This window comes from Microtus oregoni, unplaced genomic scaffold (genome assembly GCF_018167655.1).
Source record: "Microtus oregoni isolate MIOR12 unplaced genomic scaffold, Mior012 000014F_ref0000157, whole genome shotgun sequence".
NCBI lineage: Eukaryota > Metazoa > Chordata > Mammalia > Rodentia > Cricetidae > Microtus > Microtus oregoni.
The window spans coordinates 30,738,155-30,753,002 of record NW_024543073.1 but is presented as its reverse complement, the minus strand read 5'-3'; the positions used below and the strand labels follow the sequence as shown (position 1 = coordinate 30,753,002).

The 14,848-nt window shown below is 38.8% G+C and overlaps 1 protein-coding gene and 1 long non-coding RNA gene across 14 annotated transcripts in view; one reads left to right on the top strand and one right to left on the bottom strand.

Moving 5' to 3' along the window:
* Mef2c (myocyte enhancer factor 2C) overlaps positions 1-14,848 on the top strand; it is a 164,726-nt gene that overhangs the window by 60,440 nt on the left and 89,438 nt on the right. For 8 of the 13 annotated variants that reach the window (XM_041663533.1, XM_041663537.1, XM_041663536.1 and 5 more), the window contains exon 2: positions 11,050-11,245. In XM_041663533.1, the coding sequence (XP_041519467.1) occupies positions 11,192-11,245 (54 nt within the window). In that variant the 5' untranslated portion in view covers positions 11,050-11,191. Of the gene's footprint in view, positions 1-1,018; positions 1,150-7,719; positions 7,739-11,049; positions 11,246-14,848 lie in introns of those variants that run through there. The other 5 variants (XM_041663529.1, XM_041663528.1, XM_041663526.1 and 2 more) reach the window with 3 other exon arrangements.
* LOC121455826 overlaps positions 1-14,848 on the bottom strand; it is a 40,113-nt gene that overhangs the window by 3,773 nt on the left and 21,492 nt on the right. The window lies entirely within an intron of this gene.

Below are 14,848 nucleotides of genomic sequence, written 5' to 3'. Positions count from 1 at the left end.
TGCTGTATTCCCAGTGATATCCCAGGCATTGAGCTATCATGATTTATGCCTATTGGTCTCTGTTGACAGGGCCCACAGGTATGGGTCCATTCTATCTTGACTAAGGTCAGAGAGCTGGACCTTAGTTTGTTCCTTCAAGGTTATTGTCTGTTTCTACCTCAAAGGAAGGTCCTACTTTGATTTAGGTTACAGAGTTTTGCTTGCTCAAGGTTATTGTCAACAGGTGTGGCTAATATCCAGACCTGGTATTTCAGGTATTAAGAAGTAGATCTGTTTCTACCTCAAACAGGAGTCTAAGGACCCAACTAAATTCCTACTCCCTTTGGGAGATAACAATGGATTTCACCCAGGGAGTGGTTTGCCTACAGAATGTTTTGGTCTAGGGTGTGAGCATTACTTGTCTTGTTCTGGCAACAGAATGTTTAACTACGAATGTAGCCTGCAGTCAGTCCTTGTGTTAGTCTGCTTATTTCCTTGTGTCGTGTTAATGCAGTTTGTATCTTACTCCTACCTTTGGGTTTGGAGTATTTTAAGCAAATGGAAATTAAACATGGATGATTTCAGTATTCACAGGAACTCTCTACTGATACTATCCTGATACTCGCGTCTTCATTCTCTTTACTTGTTTTTCTAGTCCCCAAGCCCTTACTCTGGCAAGTGGTATCCTTGTCAAAGCTGGTCTCCAACACTCTGTGACTAACAACCAGACATTTGCATGTATTCTTAAGCACTATGATTTTGACCCATCTATCCCATGCATAATAACAATTAAACTAGAATTTAATTTTTTCATGCGGTCCAAGCTAAAAGTCTAGTTTACAATGTGCTATCAGAATGGACCAAATGTGTTACGGCAGTCAGCCTTCTCCAGATCTCTGGCTGAGGGCTGGAACTGCATCTTCCTGTAAGGTTTCTACTGCCTGCTGCTCCTTAAGCTCACTCCTAAAGTCTGCTGATGCCCTTGCGGACCACCAAACCTGACAAAAGCTCTGAAGTGTTAAATGTGTGTGTTACACAGCCCCGCCGTGTTCTGCAGTGCCGAGAATCTGGTCGTCCTGGAGCTTTGCACAGATAAAGGAAGGATACAGCTCTGTGAGGAATGCAGTAACTACAAAGTACATCCTGAAGGCCATTGAGCTCACAATGAAGGTCTGTGTTTTAAAATAGCTCTATAACAAAGTAACTACAGAGTTTTGGCAAGAGCTCCAACTATTTATAGAACTGAGTAAGGCGTGGTAAATACTGCCAGGGTACCCAGCTCTCCCTCGCCATAACCCCAAACTTAGAAGAAGTACTGTAATTATATTTCTCTACTTTGAAAAAAAAATCATAGTAGCCATTATCAGTTTAACCATACGGAAGCTTGGGCTGAGATTTCTTTTTTAAATGCATAGTTTTGATTTTCAACAGCTGCACTGGGTCTTTAATCATATATTATCTTTATGAAGCCTTTTTCTAACATATGTTAATTGGCTGTTTTCTGTGACAAATTATGAGCTCTTACTTTGATGAGGTTCAATTGCAATCATGTTGGAGTCGAGTACGTCAAGTTCCCACCCCTGCTGGCTCCTCAAACCACTACAAACATCCGCGCGTCACTGCCTTGCTGAGTAATGGCAGGATTGAGGCTGGCTGATTTTGCTACAGATTTTTTTTTTTTTCCACAGGATATTTTCAGCTTCTTTGTACTAAATCTGTTGCAGGGTTTGCCCTTTTTAGCAGACACATGCTCTAAAATTAACATCAAATCTTATTGGAGATTACTGTAATAGAGTGAGGAATATTTCATAGTACTGCTCTCCAGAGTCTGTTTTGCTTCACTGAAATTTCAGAACGTTTATTACACGTTTTAAGTCAGACAGTTGTAAATGTGACTGGTATTTTCTACATCATCAGCATTTTGTAACAGACATTTTGGATGTTCCTCTTTTGAGGAAAGTAAGTTATATAAGGGACGATGAGATAGCTATTTGGCTGTTTATGAAGAAATTGTGCTTATGTGCCCTTCTCGGTGTTGATAACTATACTGAAATGTTGAAAATTGTGTTGTTTGTTAGCTTTCCTTTTTTCTTCAGCATAATTTCTATGGGTGAAGTAATAAAAATGACATATTCATCAAGGTTAACGTCCTATGAGATGTATAACAGCCATAACAGTTCTCTTTCCTACTGTCAACGTTGAATGTACGATTTGGATGGGCAGAACTGTTCTCATCCATCTGCTCGGAGAACTGTGACAGATAGCTTGTATCAAATACCAACAGATGATCAGTGATAGCTATAATTAGAACAGATACAAAAATGCAGTGCCTTTGTCTTGAAATTAGTCAAGGTAATTGATTAAGGTCTTCGGTGCCTGCGTCAAACATCAACCACTGATGGGATTAATTTAACTGTTTCGGCCTCAACATCTCACATAAAGAGCTCTCGAGAAACTGCAGTTCTCCAAACCCAAAGCCAGAGGTCGATTTCCATATTAGCCATATAGGAGTTTAGATAAGATGAGCCAGATGTTAACAGAGCCAGATGTGAGTAGGCACTGCTCTTTTCTCCTTGGGAGGCTGTTTTTAATCAGCTATTTCCCTGGGGTAATGCACAGCCAATGAGCTCTAAATCCTGAGGCTACCTGCGTTCACAGGAAGGACTGGGAACATCATTACAGGGCTTACAACTGAGCATATGTGAAAAAATTAGAGCAGAAATTAAGGGTAAGAAAGGTTAACTTCGTAAATGTTACTTCACTGTTGCTTAAAAAAAAAGGACAGAAATAAAAAAGATAATTTTAAATGTTTAAAAATAGAGAGTCAGCCCCTACTTGCAAATACAGATACAAATAAAAAGCTACTATTGGCTAATGTTAGCCAGACCTGTATAAGGGTGTGTGTTACTTTGAGAGTGGGCATTGGGAGTCATCTACAGCACAAGTAAGTAATCTCAAAGTGTCGCTGTGGCCTGTGCTATCTATCACATCTAGAGAGGTTGGCTTCGCGAGCCCTGTGTAGTCCTACAGTGGGACTGTGAAGTCAGTCTACACACTCTGTCTTGAGCCAGCTTACACAAGGAAATTTAGTTCCACTTGATAAGACACATACTTAATTGGCTTTAAGAAAATAAGCCAAGGTAAAGAACAATGTGTAAATGAAACAGAGAGCTTGGCACTTGGCTGTAAGGAAGCCCGCGAGCCATGTGGCTTAATTGGGGCCAGTTGGGATCATTTAATGATTGCTGTCAGAAGATCAGATGTAATAGAAGACCACAGTGGGGTAGAGTTAAACAAATTGTCATCAGGCGTTTCAGATGAACAAAACCTTAATTAGGTTGATTAGGATGCTGTAAAGGACATGAAGCGACAGAGAAAAATTGATGAATCACTGAATTCCATATTGAGCCATATATAATATTGTCACAAGTATCATCTATATTTTAAGGGACCTTTATGGCAGTTTGAAAACCACACATATTCACCTGTAAATTTTAATAATTATCTAGAGTTTAATTACAAATTAAAAATAGGAGACAATCAGTTTAAATACCAGATGATTTATTAAGTATTTTTTACTTAAAATTCAAGATGAACGTCATCTGGAGAGTAATATATCTTCCCATTGTAAAGGCATCTTTAAGAGTTGAATTGTTTGAGAAAGTAATAGCAGTAGCAACTTATTTTTCAAGGACACAATTTTGATTATTTAATGTAATATGTGGCTAAGGAGTGGACCACGATCTTCACTTAGACTGTCATGTTTCATTCATGTTACAATTGCTGGTTTTTTACTGGCAAGATTACTCAGGTATCTTAAAACACACTGTTTTATCTGTTTTTAAAATTCTAACTTGTGTTCTTCCACATACTGTGCATGCATGTGTGCACACACATACACACTAATAATTCTGAAAAATGTGCTCAACACATACAAGCTTCCAAGAGGAAAACATTTATAGCATATTTCCATTTTAATCATTAAATACAATACAATAAAGATTGAGAAAAATAACATTTTTTCCTAAGAGAACATAAGATGCTTTGGAATTTGAATTTTACCCTAATAAGATGGAAATGTATGTTAGCGACATGTAGCACTTCAGGCAGAACTGACTTTGGAGACGGACAACTTAGTTTCACTGCTGGTGGAGGATGGTGCTTCTCTTGCTTTGTTCAGTAACACCAGCAAAGCTATCCAGCTGCATGTGCTGGGTAGCGCTGGAGCAGAGACCCCAGTGTGTGATGCTGCATGGTAGCTCACACAGCTCTACCTTCCTGCAAAACCTTGCCAGAGCCCTAAGTGGCTTTCGGAGTTTAGGAAAACAAAGACATGGTAGAAGCCTGCTGCGTTAATTACATAATCTGTCTGATATGGAAATACTAAAAGCTGTCACGTCGTTGAAGAGTATGAGGTTTTTGACATATTTAGACCATTCGGAATTTATTTTGGCTTGGAGAATGCAGGATGCCATTTTAACTACAGTAGGGGAAAATGTCCAAGGCAGAATATGGCATGGATAATTGTGACAGGGAAGCTGTGTTTCCTTATGTTTGTTAAATTGTTTGTAACGCTGTGCAGTTGTCTGGAGGTATGTTGCTCCTAGATTCTGACGTTGTGTAAATATGCTGATTTGCGTAAGGGCGAACAGCAGGTTAGGCCCCCCATATTAAATTAATTGCAGGGGTTTTCAAAGCGAGCTCCGTTTTAGCCTTATTATATTTCTGACATACATTTCATCTCCTTTCGTCCTTGGGGATAGATACTGAAGTAGGACTAGAAGCTCTCACATGGAGTCTCCAGCCGCTGTGGTCACTGGGAAATTGATGTATTTCCCTAGTTAGTTCTACACTTGCAGCCTGAAGCTCTTCCAGGGCAGATCCTTAAGAGAACGTCTCAGGTCTGCACGACACTGTATGTTTATTTTCCTTCATTGAACACTTGCTGTTAGCAATGTAAATGGGAAGTGAGATCTCCATGCCGTGTGTATGGAGATGACATCTCTACTAACCTTAATCCAAACATGTGCATGAAAACCAATTTACAAGTGTAGGCGATCCACGTTCCTGGCACCACTACACACCCTACACTTTTAGAGTGTCGTATTTAATGTGGCTAAAACCATTTTGCAAATAAAAACGTGTTTTCCCAGTTTGAGGTAGGACATGAAAACTCTTAGGTGCAGGATTTGATCATCATGCCGCAGTTACCTGGTGTCTAAGTGCCCCCAGTTTCCTAACTCACAGATTAATTCAGCTTTCACTGTTGTGTAATGTATTCTTATTCTATCTATGAGATACTGTACAGCATGATGAAGGTTACCAAGGTTTAACCAGGGTTGCCAGTTGTTTTTTATACATATGCAAAATAAGAGGAAAAAGTTCTCAGTACTAGTTATTAAAAATAGCTAGTAAATACCTCAGATGAGAGTACAGATGTTGATAAAGAGAGTTCAGTTAAGTAAGTGGTAATGATTAGTTCCTAATGTTTACCTGATGCTAAGATAGAGCCTGGGACTACAAAATTAACATTTGATTCCTCCCTCCTTCCCCTAATGGCAAGGAGAGTGACTTGGTGCTTTGAGAGTTTATCCAAAGGAAACACTTAGGATGCTGGAACTGAGACCTGAGACAGAAGAAGAGTTGAGTATACACGGAAGGGAGGGAGCATTCCAGACAGAAGGAATTGCAAATACCCTGTGGTAGGAAGGACAGAGAAGTAAGAACTTGTTTTGTTTTAAGCCAACTGTATTTGCTATTTACATGTGTAATACTGACAGTGACTCTTGAAGACGATTCAGAATTTATCATATTGATACTAAATTCGATCAGGTGAGAAATGAATGTCTGGCACAGTGGTATTTATCTAGAGAAAAAAAAAACAGCCCTTCTATACTCTCAGGAAGATGTGCTTCAGCTATGTGGCTTTAAAATTAACTGCACTCTGTTCTTTAAAATATATGGGGAACTTAGAGAAAAATAGAGTAATTTTCAGGACCAAAGAAATACTTCTCATCACACAGTCAAGCATTGCTAAGAATAATAATTGGGTTATTTCATTTGAAGCTCTTAAGGGAAAATAGGTACGTTCTGCTAGTTCTTTTTAACCAAAGTATAATTGCACGCCTCATATGTCTTTCAAACAAATCATAAAGTAGAAAGTTTAATGTATCTAAACGCAAGGAATGAGCGAAGCTTCCCACTTGAAATGGTAGTGGATCACTGAATCACTTGAGTCAGTTACAAACACAGGCTTGCAGAGACAGGGCATGCATTACTCTCGCCTCTTGCTGTACATGGGCCTTTCGTTGACTTAACAATGCTATTTCTTGTATAACACAGCATGCCTAATTTACAGCCTTAAGTTTTACAAAACAAGGTCTTCAGATGGAGAGGCAAATGTGAGTCAGTGGAAATGGTACTTGCCAATCTGAATAAAAGAAATCCAGAATTCTTTCCTTGCAGATTGACCTTGCATATTCTAATGTTTTAGCCTTGTCCATAGGCTGTTTTGGTTAAGTGAGTGCACTGTACTTATTGGAACAAAAATACATGCTTTGCAAAGGTAATTTTAGCAGCAGAGAATTAATTTCTTCCCACATATTTTAATGTGGCATGGGAGCCTCACTCTATGATCAAAACACGTAACTGAAGGTTATGTTTAATTTCTAAATCAAAGTGTTGTGGGAAGGCGATTGAAATTTGATGATGACTCAGATCCAGTTGCTATGTGGTTTTCTTCCTACAGAAACTTTAGGGTAGACTGCCATTTCTATGTTAGAAGGAGCCAAGCAGTGATGAGATTAAAATAGTTTCACCATAGACTGAAAGTTCGTGTTAGTTTCTTTGATTGCTAATTGGATCTTTTTTAAGGTACCCTGAGTCTCAGTAACAGGAACTATTTTCTTACACCCTGATCTTTCTTTTTAGGTGTGGGCCTAAATAAATTATCAATGCGTATTACCAACAAACATTGTTTACTGCCATCCTGATTCATTTAGTTCCCCAAAGTCGTAATTCTTGTGTTTTGTTTTTTTCCTTGTGTAGAAATCTTCATTTGCTTCAAAGTGTAAATTCAAAGTCTGTGGCGACATTTACTAGCTAATGTGATTTGGGTAAGATGTGGTCGATGGCACTGGGTGTGTATCTGCTTTCCCCATGTCGACTTAGTCTATTTATTTTCTCATATTGATTTCTTAAGTCAGTCACAACAAAACATTGACCTAGAACTGGAATGCCTTTTTCTCAGGTGTTGGAAAGACAGAAATTAGACACTTTGTACCTCTGCTCTGCCTTTCCCTGCTGTCCTTTATCTGAGCCACCCCAAAGCCCGAATGTGGGGTGTGCTGCATACCAGCCTGCTCTGCTCGGAGAAGGAAGTGGAGAGTTTTGGTTCCCATTTTACACTTGAGGAGCAGTTTAGGGAAGGAAGCACCTTTGCACCTTTTATTGTTTGCGGTCGCTGACATCACATCCTTCCCTGCCCAGTCTGTGCGTGTTTCCTGCCATTCTGTCAAGATTCTTCTGTTACTGGGAGGGATTTGCTGAAGGGAAGGAGGGAGGAAGGGAAGAGGGCAAGACAGAGTGGGAGAAGGAAGAAGGGGGAGGTGCATGTCAATCAAGCCGGCTTGTTTGAAAATGAGGGGGCCTGCAAGAGAAGTACTCTCTGCGAGGGTCTCAAACCACTCTGCCTTCATCTGTCTGCTTATGGCAATCTCCAATTGAGCAGAAGCCTGCCGAACCGAAGTTCCCCTTTTTAGTAAGCAGATGGATTTTACCTTTTTATTTAAGCTGGCAAAAGAGGAGAAAGTACAACCTGTAACTCCATAGAGGGTTCTTTTTCTTTCCTTCTTGTTCAAAGTTTTGACTGTTTCTCCGTAACTATCATTTTCCAAGAGCGGTTCCTTCATATGAAAACTGTAGTGTCCAGAATAAGCCTGAGATTGATAATATATAGTGAAAGTTCTTGCTGAGACTGAAATGCTGCTATATGTAGTTAAATTATTAATATTTTTTTTTCACATTTCTGTGAGACAACCAAACAGGTTACTGTGGTAATAATCATCTTTTTTTCTCTAGCCCTCCTAAAATTAATACTAGAAACAACCATGCAGTGTGTTTTTTATGTAAAAATCAGGTTAATAAATAGTTATGCTAAAGAATAAAAATTACAAAAGTTGTGTGCTGGTGCTGACCTTCCTAGTTCTTTGGATTCTAACTGATAGCCTGGAAATGTGGAGACGTCTTCCACAGAGTGCTACAGCATCGCTGTCTTGCTATTCTGCATGTGGACTTTATACAGTGCTACATTTTAAGAATGCTCAGAAAGCAACACTGCAGTTAGTAAGTTGAATATTGCCCTTTACAGCAAGCAAAATAAAAGTTGAGTTAGCTTTAAATTTCCATCTTTCTCCATACCAGGCATATTTCAACAAGGGGCCTATTTTCAGTGGCATGTTCCCCAATCATTTCATATATGTGTGTAAGCATGCACATGTAAGCATGTTAGTACATTTATAGATGTATTTCTAAAAGAATATTCCCCATTGTGTTTTAAGAATAAAAGCAAACAAACAAACCAACATGTCACTTGGCTCCTTCTAAACAGTGTCTTCTAAGTAAAAATGCTGGGTGGTGATGTGGAGGGGTGGTTTTTGCATTTGGTGGTCAGGAACACAGCCTGGCTCTAAGGAGAGTCTTTGTCAGGAGTGTCTCCCCACATGCTTGGTTATAAGTGTTTTGAATCAAGGTCTGTAGCCGCTGACCTCCTCTCCCCCGCGCCTCTGCACTCTAATCTGTTTGCCCTGACCTTCCACCTAATGTGAGTAAGCGCTTAGGCAGGCACAGCCCAGTAAGCCGATAGCAACACTGGCCTCTGCTAAGAGAAGGGAAGGGGGATGTGCCCATAGGGCTTTAACTGGGGTTGATGGATAGTTTTTTTCTGTGATGGAGAAAGCCTGATTGTCTCTTTGGTGTCTTGCACATGCATGGGAAATAGCATTTTGGACTGCTGCCTTCTTCTTGGGTAAGACAATAGGGAATGCAGAAAAGGTTCCCAGCTGTGTGATCTTTAGGGCCATTTCTAGGACTAAATGGGTAGACTGTTCAGCGCTGTTGAAAGTCTGATGTATTGTGCTCTGTAGGTTCTTCGTGGATGTGATCTTGGTGTCTTACAGCAGTGTCTTCAGGTTGTGAGCGTTTCATACAGTCAGTATGTGTTTATATGAAGTTCAAAACTTTAGAACTGCTGCTGACGTTGAAAACTGGCTGGAGTTATCATCTGTGAGAAGCACAGGCTGATCGTGGAGCTGCTCACATGTGTATGCCAAGAGGCTGAAGTGAGCTGCCTGCCGTTCAGTACAAAGACACTGGGCAAAGGAGAGTGGGTAGTCTCAGTGATTAAGCAGTGCTTAATCCAGCAGAACTAATTATATCATAATAGCCTCCGCAATTAGATAATTACCTAAACTTATATTTTTAAAAAATGTACTTAAGGTGACGAGGAATAAAGAAATTTAAAGGCAGCTAAGAATCAGACCAAGTATCTAACAGCCTTTTCTGTCCCAAGAACCTTGAACTCAAGCCAAATAACCTAATAAGTAGCCAGGACAGTGGTTTAGCGTTACATAATACATGTGGGATTTTTTTCAGGTCCGCTGTCACAGACTAACCAGCGTCAACAGAGAAGTTCAGAGCAGTGTGTAAAGTAGTTGTAGCCACTGCCATGAGAGGAGACAAAATAACTGAAGCTGCCGCTTGCAAATGAAGGAGGCATTGTGGGATGCTCCCTAGTCAACTTCCATTTCAGAGCAATTCACTTTCATTATGTGCAAATATTTTTAGACGTCATTTTAAACAGAGTAAAATATAGACTTTTAATATTCTGTGCTCTTTGGGTTTGCCATGTAATTGATAATCATTATTTTAATTTTAATTCATGACCTAGAGCTCTCTGGTATATAATATCAAGCTTCTGTAATTTTTGTCTGACTCCCTAAGGAGATATGATATGTCTCTTTTAAACATTTAAATTTAGAGGGCTGATGGTCTATTATTAAAAAGTATATAGTTACAAATGAAATAATAATCTTAATTTTTGCACCACTTATTTTTTTTATCAGTAACCATCATTTTTGAGTATTGTTTTAATGGACAGTGTAAAGGTTTCCCAGAGGAAATGCTCTCACTGCTAAGCGATGCTTGAACATAAGACGAAACATCCCATATTACTTTTCCTGTGTTCTCTGTAGTGATCTTTGTAAAATAAGATTAAAGGATTTAGTTTTAAATTAGTTGACATTTACATATATCAAAGAGCACTTTCATAATTGTCCATCCTATTTGCATAACTAGGGACGTTATCACCTCTGCTGTCAAAACACGAGATTGTTTTCCATTCAGAAATGAATTAGATGCCCTACTTAGCATACACAGGTATATAAAGGTTCATTAACTCTCTGATTTAGGTAATTTTTCATAACAGAGGGGTGAAAATTGTCACCTAATTTCATTAAAAATATTAAGAAGCTCTTTACAAAAAATACAGTTCATTTCAAGTGTTGGGTTTTAAAACACGGTTTTCATCATTTAAATGACTTCTTAAATTACTTATGAGCTTGTTTTAATTATAAAAGCAATTCACCCCTGTGTATATGCTCCTGTATGTGATGTGCCATATGCTTTTAACAAACAGTTATTTTTCATTTCTTTTATTGCTTTGCTTCATTGCAGCCTATTTCCTTGCTGAAGTTGGAAGACCATGTTAGTTCTTATGACACTGACTTGCTGTGGAACTGTTTAGTGGCCTGCGCGGAACTACTGTTGAGTAGGCTGCGTGGAACTACTGTTTAGTGGCTTGCGTGGAACTTCTGTTCAGTGGCTTGTGCCGAACTACTGTTTAGTGGCTTGCGTGGAACTTCTGTTCAGTGGTTTGTGCTGAACTACTGTTTAGTGGCTTGCGTGGAACTACTGTTCAGTGGCTTGCGTGGAACTTCTGTTCAGTGGCTTGCGTGGAACTACTGTTTAGTGGCTTGCGTGGAACTACTGTTTACTGGCTTTCATTTTGTTCAGCAGGAACGAATGCAAGGATTTGGGAACTGAGCTGTGCACGTGCTGAAGAAGGAAACGTGTTTGAAGGAAACAGGAAAGAGAAAGAAAAGGAAGGAAAAAATACATAATTTCAGGGACGAGAGAGAGAAGAAACACGGGGACTATGGGGAGAAAAAAGATTCAGATCACGAGGATTATGGATGAGCGTAACAGACAGGTGAGTGAGAGGCGGCCCTTTGTGTCCTTTCCTAGTGTTCAAGGTGCTAGAAAGATCTTGAACTTATCAACATCCATCAACAGAAGCTCTGTGAGCTCAATGAATCCAGTTTAAGTGTTGAGATTTTCATCTCTTGCCAACAGCAGAGAAAAGAAAAATCACATTAACCATTAGAAGTATAGATTTGTGATTGTTCACTTTGCACTGCCTCAAGATGTAAATGAAAGTTGTAATTGTATGACAAGAACAGCTTAATAAGTGTAGAATTGCTACACTGCACACGTCATCAAACAAAGATATTCTTACACTCATGGGAACTAGTCCTTTTGTGATCATCTGCTTTACAGTTCGTAGTATTACCTAAATATCCTCTCTGCAAAGTGGCTTGCTTTCTGTTCATCACAAAGGAGAGACTGAAGTCAACTTCAAACATTTCCAGACACTTCTGACAACAACAACAAAAAACACCTACATGAGATATTAGCTGCACAAAGCATATAGACAAGAACATCTTGTTAACTCGTATTTTCTCTAAATTCCGAATTTTATAACATGGTACTCTCGTTTTTTCCTACAACTCCAGTGATAATGTCTGTAAGGCACAGTCTGTTCTAAAGACTTCCTATATGTGCATCATGAGTGCCTGCAGTCTGACTTTTTCCTTATGCTGGAAAGTGGGCTGGGGCTTTGGGAGGGTAGCCAGCCAGTTTGGACACAATGCTTTGTTGACAATCAGGTGACAGTCCTTGAGAGGAATTATAGTGGTCCTGGCACCCACAGTAGCATTCACACAATGGAACCTATTCCATGGCCTTAAGAGAGGAGAGATCAGTCCCTCAACACACACACCCCACTCCCATGCTGCCTGTTTATGGTCCGGAATAGGTTCAACATGCTACCGAATAATGACACTCACTTTCTGTTAGGTCCCTGTTACCTCCTGTAACACGAGAGTAAATTCAATTTTAAAACACAATATTGCACGCACTTACAGATTATAATGAATAGAAATTATTATTTTTTATTATGTCATCTGTATAGATGGCCTCTTTATAAAAAAGCCAATGGGCTTCCAAGAACTAGGAAGATTTTTCTATTTTTTTTAAATTATACTTTTTCCTAAACTAGAATTCTGTCTTCTAAGGTTCACAGGACTTGAATCGCTTTGAACTTAACATTGAATTAAATGATGAAAAATATACAATTCACGAAGGAATCTATCAATGTTTTCATATAGATTGTCTATTGTTGTAGGCCAAGACAAAAAGCAATATCCATGTTAGAATTAAACCCCAATTTTGTATTTGTTTATAGCTTGAAACTGAAATTAAAGCTGCAGTATTGAACATCTCATACCATTGACAGTGAGGGCCTTGTCATTTGGACTACAATCTGTTTTGGTTAGAGGAAAAAAAAAATCCATGAATTAGTATTTGTAGTTTATTAAGAAAATGACCTATTTTTTAGCTTTGTGAGCTTCATTCTATCTTCTTTTTACATACAAAGAAGAACAACTGTGGGGTTTACTTGTGTGGGCTTTTACTATTCTTCTTAAGGGAAAAAACATCCATAGAGATACAAGAATTATCACATTCTATTCCTGAGAGAACAAGTTTAAATATTTCCATAGAGTTGCACTGATCTATACTTATAGATACTCTTACCTATAATAGAAGTCATAATATTTTTAGAAAGGGAAAAAGTATTTAAATTCAGCTTAGTTTGATTTTTTTTAGAAAGTATTGCGGATTGATTTCCTCATTTTCTTCTGTAAAATTTGGAGTCGACATATTATTTTCCTCAATCTGTGTGTACAACAGACCTTTTAATTCAACACTGTTGAAATAAATTAATAAAAATGACATTGCTGTGTTCTAAGCTATGTCTCAGTGGTTGCGTAAGATGACTATTGATGGTGTTAAAGAGCTGTCATTCATGGTAATGTTGGTCCTGCTCATCTCTCATTTTTGTGAGAGTGGTCAAAAGAGCGACTTGGAAAAGGGCATAAAGTATGTAGGTCACTTCTGATAATGAAAACCAGCAAATGTGCGGAGGGACCCCTAACCTGTGCTCTCTTTAAATTGTGTGTTCACATGTTGAAAAGAAAAATGTCAGCAGCTTTGCTCTTTCTGAAGCTGCCCCACTGAGGTGGCCTGGTAGGACCTCGCACGGAGGCTCACTGCTGTTTCTTCTTGAAAGCAGTGAGCACTGTTCTTTCTGCCTTTGCGTTTGTGTATTTGACCACATACAGAATAGTGTGGGCTTCTGCAGGAAAAGAAATGCTAACCCAACGTGAGCCCTGAAATACCACAGAACTTATTAGTACACTGTGCTTCAGAAAGATGAAGCTGTCTTAAGACAGAGGCCATTTACACTGAGTTCTGCCTTTCCTGTCTCCTTTACAAGTAGACAAAGACTAAAACTCCAAACCCAACTTAGAAACATAAAATAGTGTAATAAGGCTAGAAATTGAAAAAGGACAAAAATTCAAAATCTTTTTGTACTTTACATTTTTCAGTTTCTAATTTTATAAAGTCAATTTCTTAAGTTTCTCAAGTTAATACGTACAACAAACTCATGAGTTGCCAATTGATCTTACAGATACATTCAGACAGCTTGGTGAAAGTCATAACCAATTAGTTTCCAAGGATGGAATGTAAATTATTCCATTTAGTCCTTAGTAATCCTATTTTATAGCTGGATGTTATTTATTTATTTATTAAGTCAACAAGTTTTATTGAACTGCACCCTTCCCAAAAGAAAATATTCACTTGAGAATAGCAGTCTCATCCAGGGATGGGCAACATGTACTGTAAACAACCAGGCTGCAAATACTACCTGGTTGTTTGTGTTATGAGCCTATGCCATCTCTGATTCAGCCTTGGCGCTCTTCTTTGGTAGACTAAAATGGACATGAACTATGGAAATATAAAACGCACATGTCACTTATGGGCTGAGAATGAACGCAGCAGGGTATTATGAAAGAGCAGCTCGGGTACTTTATTTACCTCTCAGGCTTGGAATATGGCTTCTCCAAACAGGTGGGAGCTATACCATTCTAGAAAGACCAGAATTTCTAAGGCTTGAGATATGAAAAGACTTGGCTGAGGATTTAGAACACAGTTAGCAGGACCTGAGCCTGGTGTGTGACTTTATAGTCATGAGGGGCTCCACACTGTAGGACATCCCGAACAGCTTAGAGAATCCTCTTCAGTTCAGGATAACTGGCCAAGATTCTACAGTAAAGAGCAGAAAATGCACAAGATCCAGTCTCAAATTCCTCATATTCAAAACAAAACATACATCGTTCAATGATATTAGGAAACTAAATATCTATCATAACTAAATTGTTAAAAGAGCAAGACTTTACTTCATGTCTTTTTGTAGTCATATCATATTGCATCCTATAACATATAATAGACAGGAGCCCAACGTTTAGCAATATACAAACCTGTTTCTAGTCGCAGCCTTACACTTAGTAATATTACTTTCCAGTTCCAGTAGCTTAATAGATATGATAGTATATTACACACACTACAATAGGATAACTCCTGGGCAGATTATGCAGCCTCTCTGAACTTAATGAGCAGAGCGAGGATGAAC